The 16,309-nt window shown below is 38.1% G+C and overlaps 1 protein-coding gene across 1 annotated transcript; it reads right to left on the minus strand.

Annotated features, from left to right (window-relative positions):
• Positions 1 to 6,565: 6,565 nt before the first annotated feature.
• Positions 6,566 to 16,248, minus strand: LOC114479357 (tetratricopeptide repeat protein 19, mitochondrial-like). Its single transcript, XM_028473022.1, has 9 exons — positions 16,227 to 16,248; positions 16,025 to 16,135; positions 15,552 to 15,590; positions 14,257 to 14,313; positions 12,884 to 12,945; positions 10,792 to 10,871; positions 10,558 to 10,721; positions 7,638 to 7,800; positions 6,566 to 6,814 (listed from the first exon to the last, which is right to left on the minus strand). The coding sequence occupies exons 3-9, from the start codon at positions 15,588 to 15,590 to the stop codon at positions 6,651 to 6,653; spliced, it is 729 nt and encodes a 242-aa protein (XP_028328823.1). The 5' UTR covers positions 16,025 to 16,135; positions 16,227 to 16,248; the 3' UTR covers positions 6,566 to 6,650.
• Positions 16,249 to 16,309: the final 61 nt, after the last annotated feature.

Genomic DNA, 16,309 nt, shown 5'->3' on the forward strand with positions numbered 1-16,309 from the left:
TATAACATTCTGTGTTGCACAACTTATTTTATTGAAGAAAAAATGAGAAACTCCTCATAAAAGTAATACTAATTTATTTTTTAATTCTCAGCACCCCCACATATCAACCCTGCACCCCCTTTAGCACCGGGCGCTGTGCCTGATGGCTTGGAACGGTTTACTGTTTTATACAAGGTAAGAAATGATATCAAAACTTAGCTGTAGCTAGTGAAGTAGCATTAGCGCATAGCTAAACATAAAACAAGAGGAGCAACTCTGAATAAACGGTAAAAGCTGTTTGTCAGTGAAAGGCCAGTAGCTTATGCAAAGATGTGTCTGTATAGTAGATGTTTGGTTTTATTCATTTAGTCAGTAATAGGATGGAAAGGATAAGGCAGGATTACACAGACTCTGCTGAAAACTATATGAGAGCAATTAATGGCACAATGTGACACCCTATGTTGAGCCTATTTTGTGTTTTGTGGTATGTTTTATTTCTACCCATGTGAGGTGCAGGGGCGGATCTACTGGGGTGGCATAGCCAAAGTGGCAAAGCCTTGCCCCCCTGCTGCCACCCTAATTTGTACACACGGGCACGGAACTTTACGGCCGCGGTTCGCCGACCGGCAATGCCCCGCTGCCGCTTCCTGACTGCGGAGGCAACGTTCTAAAACACCAAGAAAGAATACGCGGAAGTATCGCGAGAGCGGCACGGAAGTGCGTTGTTTACATTGGCGCACAAGAGGAAGGAGGTCAAAACGTAGCTGCCAACACTTACACATTTGTAGTGAGCAGTTAACATTTTTACACAGTTTTACACAAATTCATCATATGCTTCTTAAAATAAGTTTTTATACTTAATAATAATAGTAATAAAAATAATAACAATAATAATAATAATAATAACATGCCAGTGACACTTTTTCTGCTTTGTTTGTTCCAGTGAAAACAACTGATTTAAAGCCATATTTTTGTCAAATTAAAAATATATTGCACTGTAGTAATTTAAATAAAACTACTAGACACTTTTTTATCACTCACACAATTCCAAGTCTTACACTTCGTTAAATGTTACAGAATATTTCTTTAATGTGATGATGTGATAATTATCCTGTTTATTGTCATGGACAGAAGCTGTTTTTCTGTGTGGATGTTAATCTCCACTACAGTAAATATTAACAGTGTCCAGCTATCAGCTCGTCCAGTGGTCTGCAACCTGTGGCTCTGGAGCCTCATGTGGCTCTTTGACTCTTTTTGTGATGGCTCCCTATAGTTTTTAAAAATATATTAAAATAAGGAATTGTTATTTCTTACAGTGGGTATTGATGATTAATGACATTCACTCCAAACATAATTATGATAAAACCATTTGTTAACCTAACAATGAATCATATTGTGCAATGACTCAGCACTTTCCTTCCACCTGTGGCTAACCTTAAGTTTTAAATCTGTTGTAATGAAACTAAACTATAACAAAAAGGCTATTCTGGAAGAAAATAGAGATTTTTTGTGTGTGTGAAAAGTTTTATTTACAGTAACTGCCAACATGTCGGCTTTATATGCATGTTTGATATGTTGAAATAAATTAGCAATTAACATGTGTTGACCGACATGATCACGTATTATCTAATTGAAGTTATTTTTTTGTAGCCCTTCAAATACATGTACTCAAAAAAATGTTGTTCATGTAACGTTATTTGATATAATCGTAACTGTATAGAATTTTACACACACTATTGTTTCAATTAAGAAGGTATTTTTTCGGCTCCAGAAGGACTTTAATCCAGCTGAGATTAGACAAAATGTCTCCTTTAAGAGTCAAGGACACAAACTGCTGGTCACAGAAATGAAGAGGATAAAATCATTCTGCTTGTTAAGCAGCACTGATCTGTGTCCATGTTTACAGAGAAGTTGATAATACTAGCACTGAAATGACTATTTTCTGCATTCATTTTGTTTTTAATGATTTAAAGTTAATTTGCACAAACGTTAACAATATTTTGGCAAGCAATATTTTGTCTACTCCAGGGTGCTGGAGTAGGCGGCACACTGGACCAGTTCTATACCCTTCATCGGGTGCTCGAGGGTTCGTGGGAGTTCGCCCAACCAGTCCACATGTGCTTTGTGGATCTGGAGAAGGCGTTTGACTGTGTCCCTTGTGGTGCCCTGTGGGGGGCGCTCCGGAAGTATGGGGTCTGGGGCCCTTTGCTCAGGGCTGTCTGTTCCCTGTATGACTGCAGCAGGAGCCTGGTTCACATTGCCGGCAGTAAGTCAGACCTGTTCCCAGTGCATGCTGGTCTCCACCAGGGCTGCCCTTTGTCACCGGTTCTGTTCTTTACTTTTATGGACAGAATTTCTAGGTGCAGCCAGGGACCAGAGGGGGTCCGATTTGGGAACCTCAGGATTTCATCTCTGCTGTCTGTAGATGATGTTGTTCTGTTGGCTTCATCAAATCATGACCTTCAGCGTGCACTGGGGCGGTTTGCAGCCGAGTGTGAAGTGGCCGGGATGAGGATCAGCACCTCCAAATCTGAGGCCATGGTTCTCCACCAGAAAAAGGGGGCTTCCCCTCTCTGGGTCCTTGCTTCAAGTGGAGGAGCTCAAATATCTCGGGGTGTCGTTCACGAGTGAGGGTCGGATGGAGCGTGAGATCGATAGACGGATCGGTGAGGCGTCAGCAGTGATGTGGTCGCTGTATCGGGCTGTTGTGGTGAAGAGGAAGCTGAGTCGGGGGGCAAAGGTCTGAATTTACCGATCATTCTACGTTCCTACCCTCACCTATGGTCATGAGATTTGGGTAATGACCGAAAGGACAAGATCGCGGATACAGGCGGCCGAAATGAGTTCCCTTCGCAGGGTGGCTGGGTGCACCCTTCGTGATAGGGTGAGAAGCTCAGTCACTCAGGAGGAGCTCGGAGTAGAGCCACTGCTCCTTCACGTTGAAAGGAGCCAGCTGAGGTGGCTCGAGCATCTGTATCGGATGCCTCCTGGTCGCCTCCCTTGGGAGGTGTTTTAGGCATGTCCTACTGGGAAGAGGCCTCATGGAAGGCCCAGGACACGCTAGAGGGACTATGTCTCTGAGCTGGCCTGGTGTCGCCTCGGGGTCCCCCCAGAACGGCTGGAAGAGGTGTGTGTGGATAGGGAGGTCTGGGCATCTCTGCTGAGACTGCTGCCTCCACGACCCAGCCCCGGATAAAAGTGGAAGAAAATAGAAATGGATGTTAATGTGCCCGTTTGTTGATTCATGTTGGGCTGAGTTTTAACCGTTGCAATAATAAATACATTTGCCTAATATAAGCATATTGGTCCACTCCTATGTTTATGAGTATTATAAAGTGGAAAAATATCCTTTTAATGTATAATTAGAACAGATAAAAAATATGAAATCAATTAGCGATTAATCTTGAGTTAATTATGGAAGTTGTGTGATTAATTGCAATTAAAAAATCTAATTGTTTGACAGCTCTAATATATATATATATATATATATATATATATATATATATATATATATATATATATATATATATATATATATATATATATATATATGTATATGAACAAAGTTTTATAAAAGGTAAATAGAATGATTAGAATCGTGGGGACACTCAAAATCTGTCATTGAATAATTTTATTTCCAATTAAGATTTGACGCGCTAAAGGAATGTTCCAGAATTAAAATGTGCAAGTGCACATAGTTAATTTCAGTAATATATTGGCTAAAAAAGAAGTGTGTTTCAAAGCTCACCTGTGAAGAACTGAGTAAATAGTTGCTTTCCCAAATTTCTCCCTCTCTCAGCCTGGTTTTCCTTTCTTGAGAAAAGACATGGTTTCCTGCTGCTGTCTATCTCCTGCTCCTTGTCACAGTTCAGACTATCTGTCTCAAAGTTACAGAATAATGCCCAAAAGGAGAATATACAAATATAAACCAACACCAAAAATGCACTTAAATCAATGACAAAAACACAAGTAACTGGAAAAATATGTAAAAAACAGCAAAAACACACAAAATGAGAGAAAAATGACAATTGAAATACAACATCACACTAAAAACACAAAATGACAATACATTACGCAAAACAACAAACCCAGTCCCTCTGATACAGGTGCGTCTCACCCGTGGGGGATGCAACACCTGCACTTTCAAAAACAACTAAATTCCTCCCCCTCACTTTTTACAGACGGATTCATTGTTAAAAACGTATTGTTTTGTTAGATTGATTGAATGTTGATCAGCCAATCACAGCGAGCTGTTCAGAGAAGGTAAAGAGTTAACAGCGATGAGTAAAGTGTCAGCAAAGTGACAACAAAAAATTAGTAACAGGTGGCAAGAAAAGAGTGAAAAGTGACTAAAATAGGTCAAAAGAAGTGAAAAACAAGAGGAAATGTGGTACGTAATGGCAAAGGGTAGCTTAAATTAGCAAAATGTGGCGCATGATGAAAAGTAGCAAGAAATGGACAGAAATCAAATAAAAGGAAAATAGGAAGCTAAAATCTGAAAAAAAAAAGTCAGATTTTTGGGAAAAGTGGCAAAAACGGAACAAAGGAAGTTGCAAAACTGCCACAAAAAAAGGTAAAAATTAGTTTAAAAGTTTCCCCCTTTTAAAGTTTTCTAGGGAATAATAATTAAAATGAAGACATAAAGAGCCACATGTTGGGTATCACTGACTTAATAACAGCTTTATCATGGTTTTAATAAATGAATTTAATAAACTAAACTGCCCTACCCTCACTTTTAAAAATCACTGCTCAGATATGAAAATCACACGTTTGTGATAAAGGTTTCACAACTTAACCAAAGCTCTTCATCTTTGTCTTTTCTCTGGGACTTTGTGTTGTTGGAACAACATCAGATTCCTGTTTATGTTGCTGCTGCTGTTTGTTGACTGTCAACATTGATGTCATTACGACAGCGTCAGAATGTTGAACTTCACTGGAGATAATCTGTGCTTTTTGTCGCCTGTTGTCGTTCATCTGTGAGCTCTGGTTCCTGAGAAGATCTCAGAGGAGAGTTTCCCATGTTTCCAACATGTGAGTGACGCCCTAGAAGGTAAACATCATTACAGTATGTGCACCCCCCAAAACAAACACACAGCATGACAGTAAAATGCACAAAAATACACAACGTGGATTCAGAATCACAAACATCAACAGAAATATACAAAATGTATTTTAAAAACAGGTAAATTTACAGAACAATAAACATAAATACCAAAAAATAAATAGAGACAAGATTAGAAGAAAATAGACAAAATGATTTCAAATATATTTTAGAGAATGACCAGAAAAATACAGAAAAAGACATTTAAAATACACAATATAACGGGGCAAAAATACAAAATGATAAAAAAATAAATAAATAAATAAAAAATTACAACAAAAATACACAAAATCAGAGAAAAATATACAAAATGACTTCAAATATACAATAATTACCAGAAAAATAAACAAAATGACTCAGAATATATTTTAAAAATCACAAATACACAAAAACACATTTGAAATACAAAATATAATGGGGGAGAAAATACAAAGTAGTGAAAAATAAATGACTCCAAAAACAAAACAAAAATGACAACAAAAATACACAAAAAAATTGAGAAAAATATACAAAGTTACTCTAAATGCACAAAAAGATATTTAAAATACACCATATAACAAGGAAAATGCCCAAATTTAAAGAAAAGTTAAAAAAAAAATTACTCCACATATACAGAAAATGACCAGAAAAATACATAGGACAACAAAAATATCCAAAATTACAACAAAGGTGCACAAAAACAACTGAAAAACGACTCAAAACAACCAGATTAATGAAAAGAATATTCATATTAACTAGACCTATGGGAGGCCGTTTTACCGTTTAGCAGTACTTTTTATATATATATATAATATTTATAATTCAATTGTTTAATGTTGTAATTCCAAATCCACATATCCATAATGTAATTTTGACTAGTTGCAATTCTAATTATTGATATCTAAAAATGAATTCTCACTAGTGGAAACTCATTGTAGATATCTGAAACTTCATTACAACTCGTCCAAATGTCCCATTGACTTCCATTCAAATTCCAAGGCCACATATTTATCATATTATTCTGACTAGTTTATATTTACAATAATATTCTCATTAGTAACATGGTTAACTGTTGATATCTACAATTGTTCTTAGATTTCAGATATAATAAACTGAATTGCGGATATCTGAAATTCAATTCTGACGAGTTAAAAAAGGAAAAGTCACTAGTAAGAATTTAATCTTCATATTTCTGCTATTTATCATCCATTTTTGCTGTTTTTAATGTATTTTTCTCTCATTTTGTAATTCTTTTAAGGAATTGTTTTCTGTATTTCTGATGTTTTTATGCATATATGTCAGAATTACATTGCGACGTGTCAAAATGACATTCCTACCAAGGAAAAATACATTTGTAACTAGTAACATACTCCGCATGTGAAACATTTGAAATTGTCCATCAGCTGCTGTGAAGTAAATTCACTCATTCATTCATTCATTCATTCATTCATTCATTCTGCCTGTGAGTGAATGTGCTTGTTGAGATGAATCCGACTCGTACAAACCTTTTAATGACACAAAGATTTATTCTATACACTGAACACGCGCTTAAAATACAGCCACCAGGGGGCGGAGCTGTGCAGTCTGACAGTCAGTGCGCTTCCTGCTCCTCTTCCTCCTTCTCTTCCTCCTGCTCCTTCCTTTTCTTTAGCTCTTCAAGCCCCTCGTGGACACGCTCCACAGCCTCCTCGTCACCCGCCTGCCTAGCCGAGCTCAGAGCCTCGTGGTAGAGCCGCACCGAGTCTTTGCGTCGACCTGGGAAACAGAAGCAGAGTGACTCACAATCACAGATGAATAAAGAACCCAAAGAAACCCAAAGGACAGCTAATGGGAACCTAAAGGAAAGCTAAAGGGAATCTAAAAAAAAGCTAAAGGAAAGCTAAAAGGAACCTAAAGGAAACCTAAGGACAGCTAATGGGAACCTAAAGGAAAGCTAAAGGGAATCTAAAAAAAAGCTAAAGGAAAGCTAAAAGGAACCTAAAGGAAACCTAAGGACAGCTAATGGGAACCTAAAGGAAAGCTAAAGGGAATCTAAAAAAAGCTAAAGGAAAGCTAAAAGGAACCTAAAGGAAAGCTAAGGACAGCTAAAGGGAACCTAAAGAAAAGCTAAAGGAAAGCTAAAGGAAAGTTAAAGGAAACCTAAAAAAAAAAAAACCTAAAGGGAATCTAAAGGGAACCTAAAGGAAAACTAAAGAAAAGCTAAAGGGAACCTAAAGGAAAACTAAAGGGAACCTAAAGGGAACCTAAATGAAACCTAAAGGAAATCTAAAGTAAAGCTAAAGTAAAGCTAAAGGGAGCCTAAAGAAAATCTAAAGTAAAGCTAAAGGGAACCTAAAGGAAATCTAAAGGGAACCTAAAGAAAATCTAAAGGGAACTTAAAGGGAATCTAAAGGGAACTTAAAGTAAAGCTAAAGTAAAGCTAAAGGGAGCCTAAAGAAAATCTAAAGGGAACTTAAAGGGAACCTAAAGGGAATCTAAAGGATAGCTAAAGGAAATCTAAAGGGAACCTAAAGGAAATCTAAAGGGAACTTAAAGGAAATCTAAAGGGAACTTAAAGGGACAGCGTACAGCTGCTCACCCGTGTGCATCAGGATCCCAGCCAGGTTGAGCAGCAGCACGTGCTGGTCCGGGTGCCCAGCAGAGCGACCCAGGTCCACCGCCTGCTGGATCAGCTTCAGGGCGTCGTCATGGCGACCCTGTAGATCCAAGATGGTGGCCAGGTCACTCATCAGCACCAGAGTCTAGAACAGAGACGTGTGATTGTATCTGATCTGAGGGTCACATGATCAATATGAGCAACAAAATATCATGATGAACAAACTCCAAAGTTTACATGGAATCAAATGGATCTTGTAAAGGATGGAGAGGGTGTCTGGTTGATCCCACACTAATGGATTTACTGTGACGCTACTGAAAAGAATGCTAGCCTGTAACAAAAACAAATCAGTATCTCCAACATTCCAGCTCAACCATGTGTTCAATGTCACCAGGGATGTTTACAGATCTGACCCTCCTATCCCTGATTACCAGCTGGACTCTCATCTTCTGAATCATAACATCTGACTGTATCAGAGGAGAGCAACGTTTAATGTGTCTTCTCTGGCCCTCCACTCACCCCCCCTCCCCATACGTGCCCATGGAAGGTTCTGGGAGGAGCACCCACTGGCTGCTCGCCCACGCCCCCTAGCGGTTGGATAGCCTCTCCCCCTTTTCCCCCACGTATTATGGTTTTCTTAACTGTGTTTTCCTGACTGTGTTTTTGTAGCTGAGGTTTTGTACTTTCCTCTCCTTTAGGGAATTCAGTTCATAATCTGCTTTTTCCCTCTCACCGCTCCTTATGGTGTTTTTCCCATTTTTCATCTACATTCAGAACGTCTCCCATGCCCTTGATGACCCACAGTTCTCCTGTTCTGTCTTCCATGTTATTTGTTTTTCCATGTTCCACATCTTTAGACGGGATGATTCTGAAATGTTTGTACAGCACTTTAAAGTTTACTTACATCAACATTAGCATCGTGATGATTTATTTTAAACAAGTTTATGTTGTTGTTTTGTGTGTTTTTTAGGATCCACTTTCTGTATTTTGCTCTTTCATGTGTATTTTTATTTTATTTTGTATGTTTTCTGAAGTCATTTTTTGTATTTTGTGTATTCTTCTGTCATTTTCTGTGTGTTTCGGAGTCATTTTGTTTAATTTTTTCTGGTTTTTTTATTTATTTATTTTTTACTATTTTTGCTGTTTCATGTGTATTTTTTTTTAATTTTGTGTTGGTTTTTGGAGTCATTTTGTGTTTTTCATGTTTTTCTTCATTTCTTTCATTTTATATTTTTTGCTGACTTTTTTTGTATTGCTGCTATTTTTGTGTGTTTTGGAGTCATTTTGCTGGGTTGTTTTGTATTTTTGCTGTTTGATGTGTATTTTTCTTTCATTTTGTATGTTTGCTGGAGTTGTTATGTGCATTTCTGCTATTTTGTGTGTTTTTTTGGAGTCTGGTCTATTTTTTATCTAAGTTTTTTGTGTGTTTGGTTTTTGGAGTCATTTTGTAATGCTTTTAAAGGTGCAGTCTGCAACTCTTATAAAATGACTTTTTGTCATATTTGCTAAAGCTGTCACTATGTACCCTCACCTATGGTCATGAACTTTGGGTCATGACCAAAAGAACAAGATCACGGGTACAAGCGGCCGAAATGAGTTTCCTCCGTAGGGTGGCTGGGCTCTCCCTTAGAGATAGGGTGAGAAGCTCAGTCATTCCGGAGGGGCTCAAAGTAGAGTCGCTGCTCCTCCGCATCGAGAAGAGCCAGATGAGGTGGCTCGGGCACCTCATCTGCCCGAGCCACTGCTCGGGCACTCCTTCCTCCGGAAGGAGGCCCCGGGGAAGACCCAGGACACGCTGGAGAGACTATGTCTCTCGGCTGGCCTGGGAACGTCTCGGGGTCCCCCCGGAAGAGCTGGAGGAAGTGGCCGGGGAGAGGGAAGTCTGGGCCTCCCTGCTGAGGATGCTGCCCCCGCGACCCGGAAACGGCTAAGCGGGAGAAGATGGATGGATGGATGGCACTATGTAAGGACACTATGTAAGGATGTCACTATGTAAGGACAGCTTTACATCAAACTAGTAGTTTGTGTGAAAAAAAACAGACTCATTGAGCCCCGCCCCCTGTTGCTCCTGCAGCCTTTGGCAGATTCCCAGAATGCATCGCGACTGAGCAAAAAGAACCAATCAGAGCCAGGATTGTGTTTATGGGTTGTCTGACAGCTGTTGCTCACAGGCCCCGCCCCTTTGCCGGGGCTGTAGCGCCGTCTTTTTTACAGTGTATGGTCTGGAGGAGTAGAAGATGGAATTGGTGACTTTTCTGCTTGAAAGGTAATTACTGCTGCTTGATTTACATTGTTTGATTTGTAATTGTTACACTAGAACTCTGTAGTGCATGTGTTGTTCATGTGCACGCAGCAGCCTTCGTTTGAGCTGCTGTAAATGACACTGTATTGTTGCTGCTGCTAGGTTGGTGTACTGTGTGCACATAGAGATAAAGAAGCGCTGCAGTAATATGCTTTTAACAGAGCCTGTTATATTACTGTGATGTTGCTGTCGGACTAACGTTAGCTTGTTAGCTCCTCTGAGGGAGGGATTTTGGAAATTTTGGAGGCAGGGCAAGAGAGCAGTGGGGAGGGAGGGAGGAGGAGAGTTGCGGACTGCACCTTTAAGGAATCGTTTTTGTGTATTTTTGATGTTATTTATTTTTCCAATATTTGTGTTTCTTGGAAGTAATTTTCTGTAATTTTTGCCTGAAGTTTTCTGTCATTTTGTTTATTTATGCTTTGTCGTGTGTATTTTTGCTGTTTTTTAATGTATTTTCCTGTCATCTTGTATGCTTTTAAGGAGTCATTTTATGTTGGTCTTTTTATGACTATTCTAGTTGTCTTTTGTGTATTTTTTTCTTTCATTTTGTATGTTTTTGGAGTTGTTTCAGTTTACCTGTGATCAGTGGGCGGGGCTTACCTGTGGGTGTGTCTCTCCCTGCTCCTGGCAGCAGATGTCCAGGGCGTCCTGGTAGTCCTGTCCTGCCTGACTCAGCTGCAGCTGTGACGCTCTGTATCGAGCCCTGGAGTCCAAACACAGGCCGAGCAGGAGGCGGGTCTCCTTCCTCATAGACTCCTCCTCCTCTGAGAACCAACCAATGAACAGGTGAACGGGCCAACCCTGTGTGTGTGTGTGTGCGCGCATGGGTCTCACCTGATAACTCCTGCTCTTTTTCTAGTTTGGCTTTCAGAGACTCTGTACAGAACCTGAAGCCATGTTCTGCCATCTCCACACTGAGCACACACACACACACACACACACAAACCACACACACACACACCACACACACACACACACACACACACACCACACACACACACACACACACACACACACACACACACACACACACACACACACACACACACACACACACACACACGTACGTTACTGTAATTGAGTTGCTTTTATGGGTACTTGTACTCTTTGGTATTAAAATGATTAACGGACATTATGAAACTACAATAAATTAAATGACCAGAAAATAATCAAATGCATTACATCATATCCTTTTTAAGTTTCTACATGTTTACTGTATGTAAGAGAACCGTACCTACTGTACATTTATTACCAACAATAAATGAAAGTAACTCATCATTTTTACTTCTACTTGAGTATTTTATGTATGACACAGTACAGTTGTAATCAACAGTACTTCTACTTGAGTATAGGATACATTAGTACTCTTTACAACAGCAAAAATTGATGTGCATTATTCTTTCACTCCACACATGATGGTGGTAAGCTACTATTGTAGTCCACTGTCTCTTGCGCACACTACAGCGCCTCAGTAGAACTCACCCGTTGTGTCCTTTGATCATTAGGTCACAGCCCTCTAGCTCACCATCAAACCTGGCCAGTTCACTTGTGATCTAGTCCCTCTAAGACTCTAAGATCTATGTCCACAGAGGTAGAGGCAACTGTAGCGTATAGTTGACCGGCTCCCACTCACACACTCGTTATTAACCATGAGTGCAGCCATGTTTAAAGGGTAACGTCATACTATGACGTCATCGCGCACCAAATCTCACGGTACTGAGACGAAATCTGGCAAACAATTTTAAAGGCAGAGTGGGAAGGGAGGAGCAGCAGAGCGACAGGGTTACACAGGCTTAGCACTAAAACAAACGGAAATATGTCGATTTGTATCAGGAAAGAATCAGTTTTAATTGTTGGTTTCAGGTCAGGTTCTGATATCAATACCTAATGTCTGTCCGACCTGTCGGTTTTGGTTTTTGCTCCGTCGGGTTCTGGTCAAAGTTTGAAGGTTCATATCATAAATGGTCTGTGTTTTAAAAGCAAATCAGCACCACAAAAAGCCAAAACTAACTATTTGTCTCTGTTTCCGTCATTCTCTGGCTACATTGCACAAAAAACTTTGAGACAAACGCGAACATGCGGGTCAGTTCAGAGCCATAAACAGTCAAAATCAGAATTGAGCATTAAGGCTTGTAGAGTGAACCTAGCCTTTATGACCTTTTCTTGCTCAAGTACCAATGACGGAATGAATGAATGATAACACACATTTTAAAGAATCTCATTTTGTAAATAAGTGAATGAAACAGTATTTAGTTCCTCCTGAATAGATTTATTTCTATATATTTTTTTTGATTTATGGTCACCAACCTCCTGGTGTTGGACCAAGACAGACCTTTATATTTTCAGTTCATGTCTCTCATTTTTGTGTGTTGTTGGTATTATTTACATTAGTCTATCTCAGTGTGTGTGTTTCTGATGTTGTTTCTTATTTTTGTGTATTGTGTAGTGATCTTGTGTATTTTTCTCTCATTCAGTGTGTCTTCGTTGTCGTTTTGTGTGGTGCTAGTCATTTTGAGTATGATTATACATTTAACCAGAGATACATATTATAAAACCATTTGTAAATGTCTACACTCTCTCAGTACCCCCTGGAGTACAGTTGCGTACCCCCATTTGAAAAACACTGCCTTAAAACACAAAATGACAGCAAACACACAGAAAATGAGAGACAAATGTACAAAATTAAATTAAAAACTGTTCTACATGAGATGTTTACTGTATGCAAGGGAACCGTGGCAAGATTTATTACCAAAACTAAATGTAAGGGTTGAAAGTAACTACGGTAGTAACTTTTACTTTGAGTATTATTTGATTAAACTCATTTTCACTTGTACAATTTCAAATAAGTAACAGTATTTCTACTTTGACTAGATATTTCAGTACTTTTTACACCTCTGGGCGTTACACACTTATCTGTGCGACTCACTTTTTCTGCTCAGCGTAGATGGCGGCCAGCTTCAGAGACATCTCAATCACTGCGTTGTCATCCTGGGCAAAGAAAGCAGAGCAATGTGAGCTAACGGCTAACGGCTAACAGCTTTTCCACCTGCACTGCATTTTCTCACAAACTATACAGAATTCCACTAAATTCCACAAATTTTGGTCACAATGTAGACCCCGCAGGAATTGAACATGTGTCACTCAGTGATTGGATTATGTTGTTGCCTTTAAACATACTTTACACATCATTTATACGTACAAGTGCAAACAATAATGTTGGAAATGTTTTCTTTTCCTCACCAAAAGGCTTCATAGTCACAGAAAAAGACAACAAAAACACACAATGACCACACTGTCACACAAAATGACAGAAAAATGCATGGAATTGTTATGGAAACACACAAATTAACACAAAAAATACATGTAATGATTTTAAAAACACACAAAATGACAACAAAAACAGACTATAGACGCTATTATCACACAAAATGACAGAAAATATAAACAAATCTATTCTAAAAACTCACAAAATGACGTAAAAATACACAAAACAATTCTAAAAGCAGACATGATGTAAAAATACACAAAAACAATTCTAAAAAACACACTAAATGACAGAGAAATACATGTAATTGTTATGGAAACACACAAATTGACACGAAAAATATAAATAATGATTTTAAAAACACACAAAATGACAACAAAAACAGACTATAGACTCCATTATCACACAAAATGACAGAAAAATAAACAAATATATTCTAAAAACACACAAAATACGTAAAAATACACAAAACGATTATAAAAAAACACAAAATGGACAAAATGAATACACAAAACAATTATAAAAGCAGACAAAATGCCATAAGACTCACAAAATTCTAAAAAACACACAAAATGACAGAGAAATACATGTAATTGTTATGGAAACACACAAATTGACACGAAAAATATATATAATAATTTTAAAAACACACAAAATGACAACAAAAACAGACTATAGACTCCATTATCACACAAAATGACAGAAAATAAACAAATATATTCTAGAAACACACAAAATTATGTAAAAATACACAAAACAATTCTAAAAGCAGACATGATGTAAAAATACACAAAATAATTCTAAAAACACACTAAATGACAGAGAAATACATGTAATGGTTTTGGAAACACACAAATTGACAGAAAAAAAAAATGCACATAATGATTTTAAAAACATAATATGACTCTAAAAGTACAAAATATACAAAATGACACCTTTACCACAAATGACTGAGGTTCAGGTTAAATTGGTTTAGCAATGAAAACAGACATTGAACCAAACAACAGACAAAGCATCGCTTTGTCTCCACTGACCTGTGGAGTTCCTCCTGCTAGCATGAAGCTCATCGCTGCTTTAAACAGTTTCTCAGCCTAACTCGACAAAGAGGAAACAGAAAAATGACTCACAAAGGAAAACAGCCAATGAGACTTTGTGCTGCGTTCCAGACAAACTCCGGGGGGGGGGGGGGGGGGGTTGGGGTTGGGGGAATATGACAATTCTCTGTCTTCAAAACGTGTGAGCGGAATAAAGGCATTATTGTTTGAGTGATTAAAACTGGTGTTGATTTGAGAAAGTAATTTTCTTATTAGTCCAACAAAGCACGCATTCAAAGTTTGTCACCCTCGCTCTCATTTAGTAAGGGTCCAACAGCAAACGCAGAAAATAACAGAAAAATACACAAAGTTGCATGAATAATCACAAAAGGATAATAAAAATGTACCAAAATGAGAGAGAAAATGTACAAAATTACAAAAAAACAACAATACATAAAATGACTCCAAACACATCAAATGACAACAAAAATACACAACAGAGAACACAATATACAAAGTGACAACAACAATATACAAAATGACAAAAAAAATCCACAAAAACTGCTCCAAAACACAGTAAATGACATGCAAGGGCCCTCTGGATACAAAAAATTACATGAATATACACAAATGTACCACAAAAACATACAAAAATAAGAGAAACATGTAAAACATTACTGCTAAAACACAAAAATGACAACAAAGGTTACACAAAATTTAAAAAAAATACAAATTAAAAAAAGTTACACCAAATGACTACAAAACACAAAATGAGATAACAAAATATACAAAAATAAAATAAAAACCACACACAAATGAAAGAAAGAAGAATACACAAAATGACCACAAAGAAAACAAATGACTCCAAAAACATAAACAATGACACAAAAATACACAAAACGAAAGGAAAAATTTACAAAATGACAACAAAATACAAAAAAATACACAAAATGAAGAAGAAATAAACAAAATGACAACAAAAGCACACTATAACTCCAAAAACACAAACACTGACAATAAAAGTACACAAAATGGGAGAAATGTATACAGTGAAAACAAACAATACAAAATGACAGAAAACACACAAGACTAAACAAAAACACACAAAATATCACCGAAAACACACAAAGTGAGAGAAAAATATTAAAAATCACAACAAACTTCTACAATAAGTAACTATTTGTTCTTTCCAGTGTTAATAATCTGATTGGTCCAATTCATGTTTTCAAGCAGAATGTTGGAAAAATTCCCAGTTGTCTAGAATGCAACATGTGCTACAAAGACGGAATACTCACATTGTCGAGTTGACCCTGAACATAAGCCACGTTTGCCATCTAACAGGAAAAGTGAAGAGAAAAGCTTTTATTGCACAAATGGCCAGCAGAGGGCACCACAGTCAAAGACAACTAGTGTTACCAAGCTGTAGGTGTAGATAATAGTCTGTGTGTAACTAGTGTTACCAAGCTGTAGGTGTAGATAATAGTCTGTGTGTAACTAGTGTTACCAAGCTGTAGGTGTAGATAATAGTCTGTGTGTAACTAGTGTTACCAAGCTGTAGGTGTAGATAATAGTCTGTGTGTAACTAGTGTTACCAAGCTGTAGGTGTAGATAATAGTCTGTGTGTAACTAGTGTTACCAAGCTGTAGGTGTAGATAATAGTCTGTGTGTAACTAGTGTTACCAAGCTGTAGGTGTAGATAATAGTATGTGTGTAACTAGTGTTACCAAGCTGTAGGTGTAGATAATAGTCTGTGTGTAACTAGTGTTACCAAGCTGTAGGTGTAGATAATAGCCTGTGTGTTGTGGGTCTGATGAGCCAGGACCACGGCCTGATGGAGAAGCCTGGAAGCTGCCTGGAAATGTCCGTGATACACATTGAGCTGAGGACACACACACAGAACTGCAGTCAGTACACCCACAACACACACACACACACACACACACACACACACACACACTATGTGCTCTCACCTTTGCTTTCTTCAGCAAGAGGATGATCTCTTCTCCTTCCTCTCAGCCTCATCTTTTGGTTGTTCAACAGTGCCGCTGAGAAA

The sequence above is a fragment of the Gouania willdenowi genome, chromosome 17, assembly GCF_900634775.1.
Source record: "Gouania willdenowi chromosome 17, fGouWil2.1, whole genome shotgun sequence".
Taxonomy (NCBI): domain Eukaryota; kingdom Metazoa; phylum Chordata; class Actinopteri; order Blenniiformes; family Gobiesocidae; genus Gouania; species Gouania willdenowi.

Bases quoted from the DNA above. Each gene is read 5' to 3' on its own strand.
- LOC114479357 (XM_028473022.1), bottom strand. From the start codon at position 15,590: ATGGCAAACGTGGCTTATGTTCAGGGTCAACTCGACAAT. The intron at 14,314-15,551 runs GTGAGTATTCCG...TTGTCGAGTTAG, and splicing joins TTCAGGGTCAACTCGACAAT to GCTGAGAAACTGTTTAAAGC. The intron at 10,872-12,883 runs GTGAGTCGCACA...GTGTGTGCTCAG, and splicing joins ATCTACGCTGAGCAGAAAAA to TGTGGAGATGGCAGAACATG.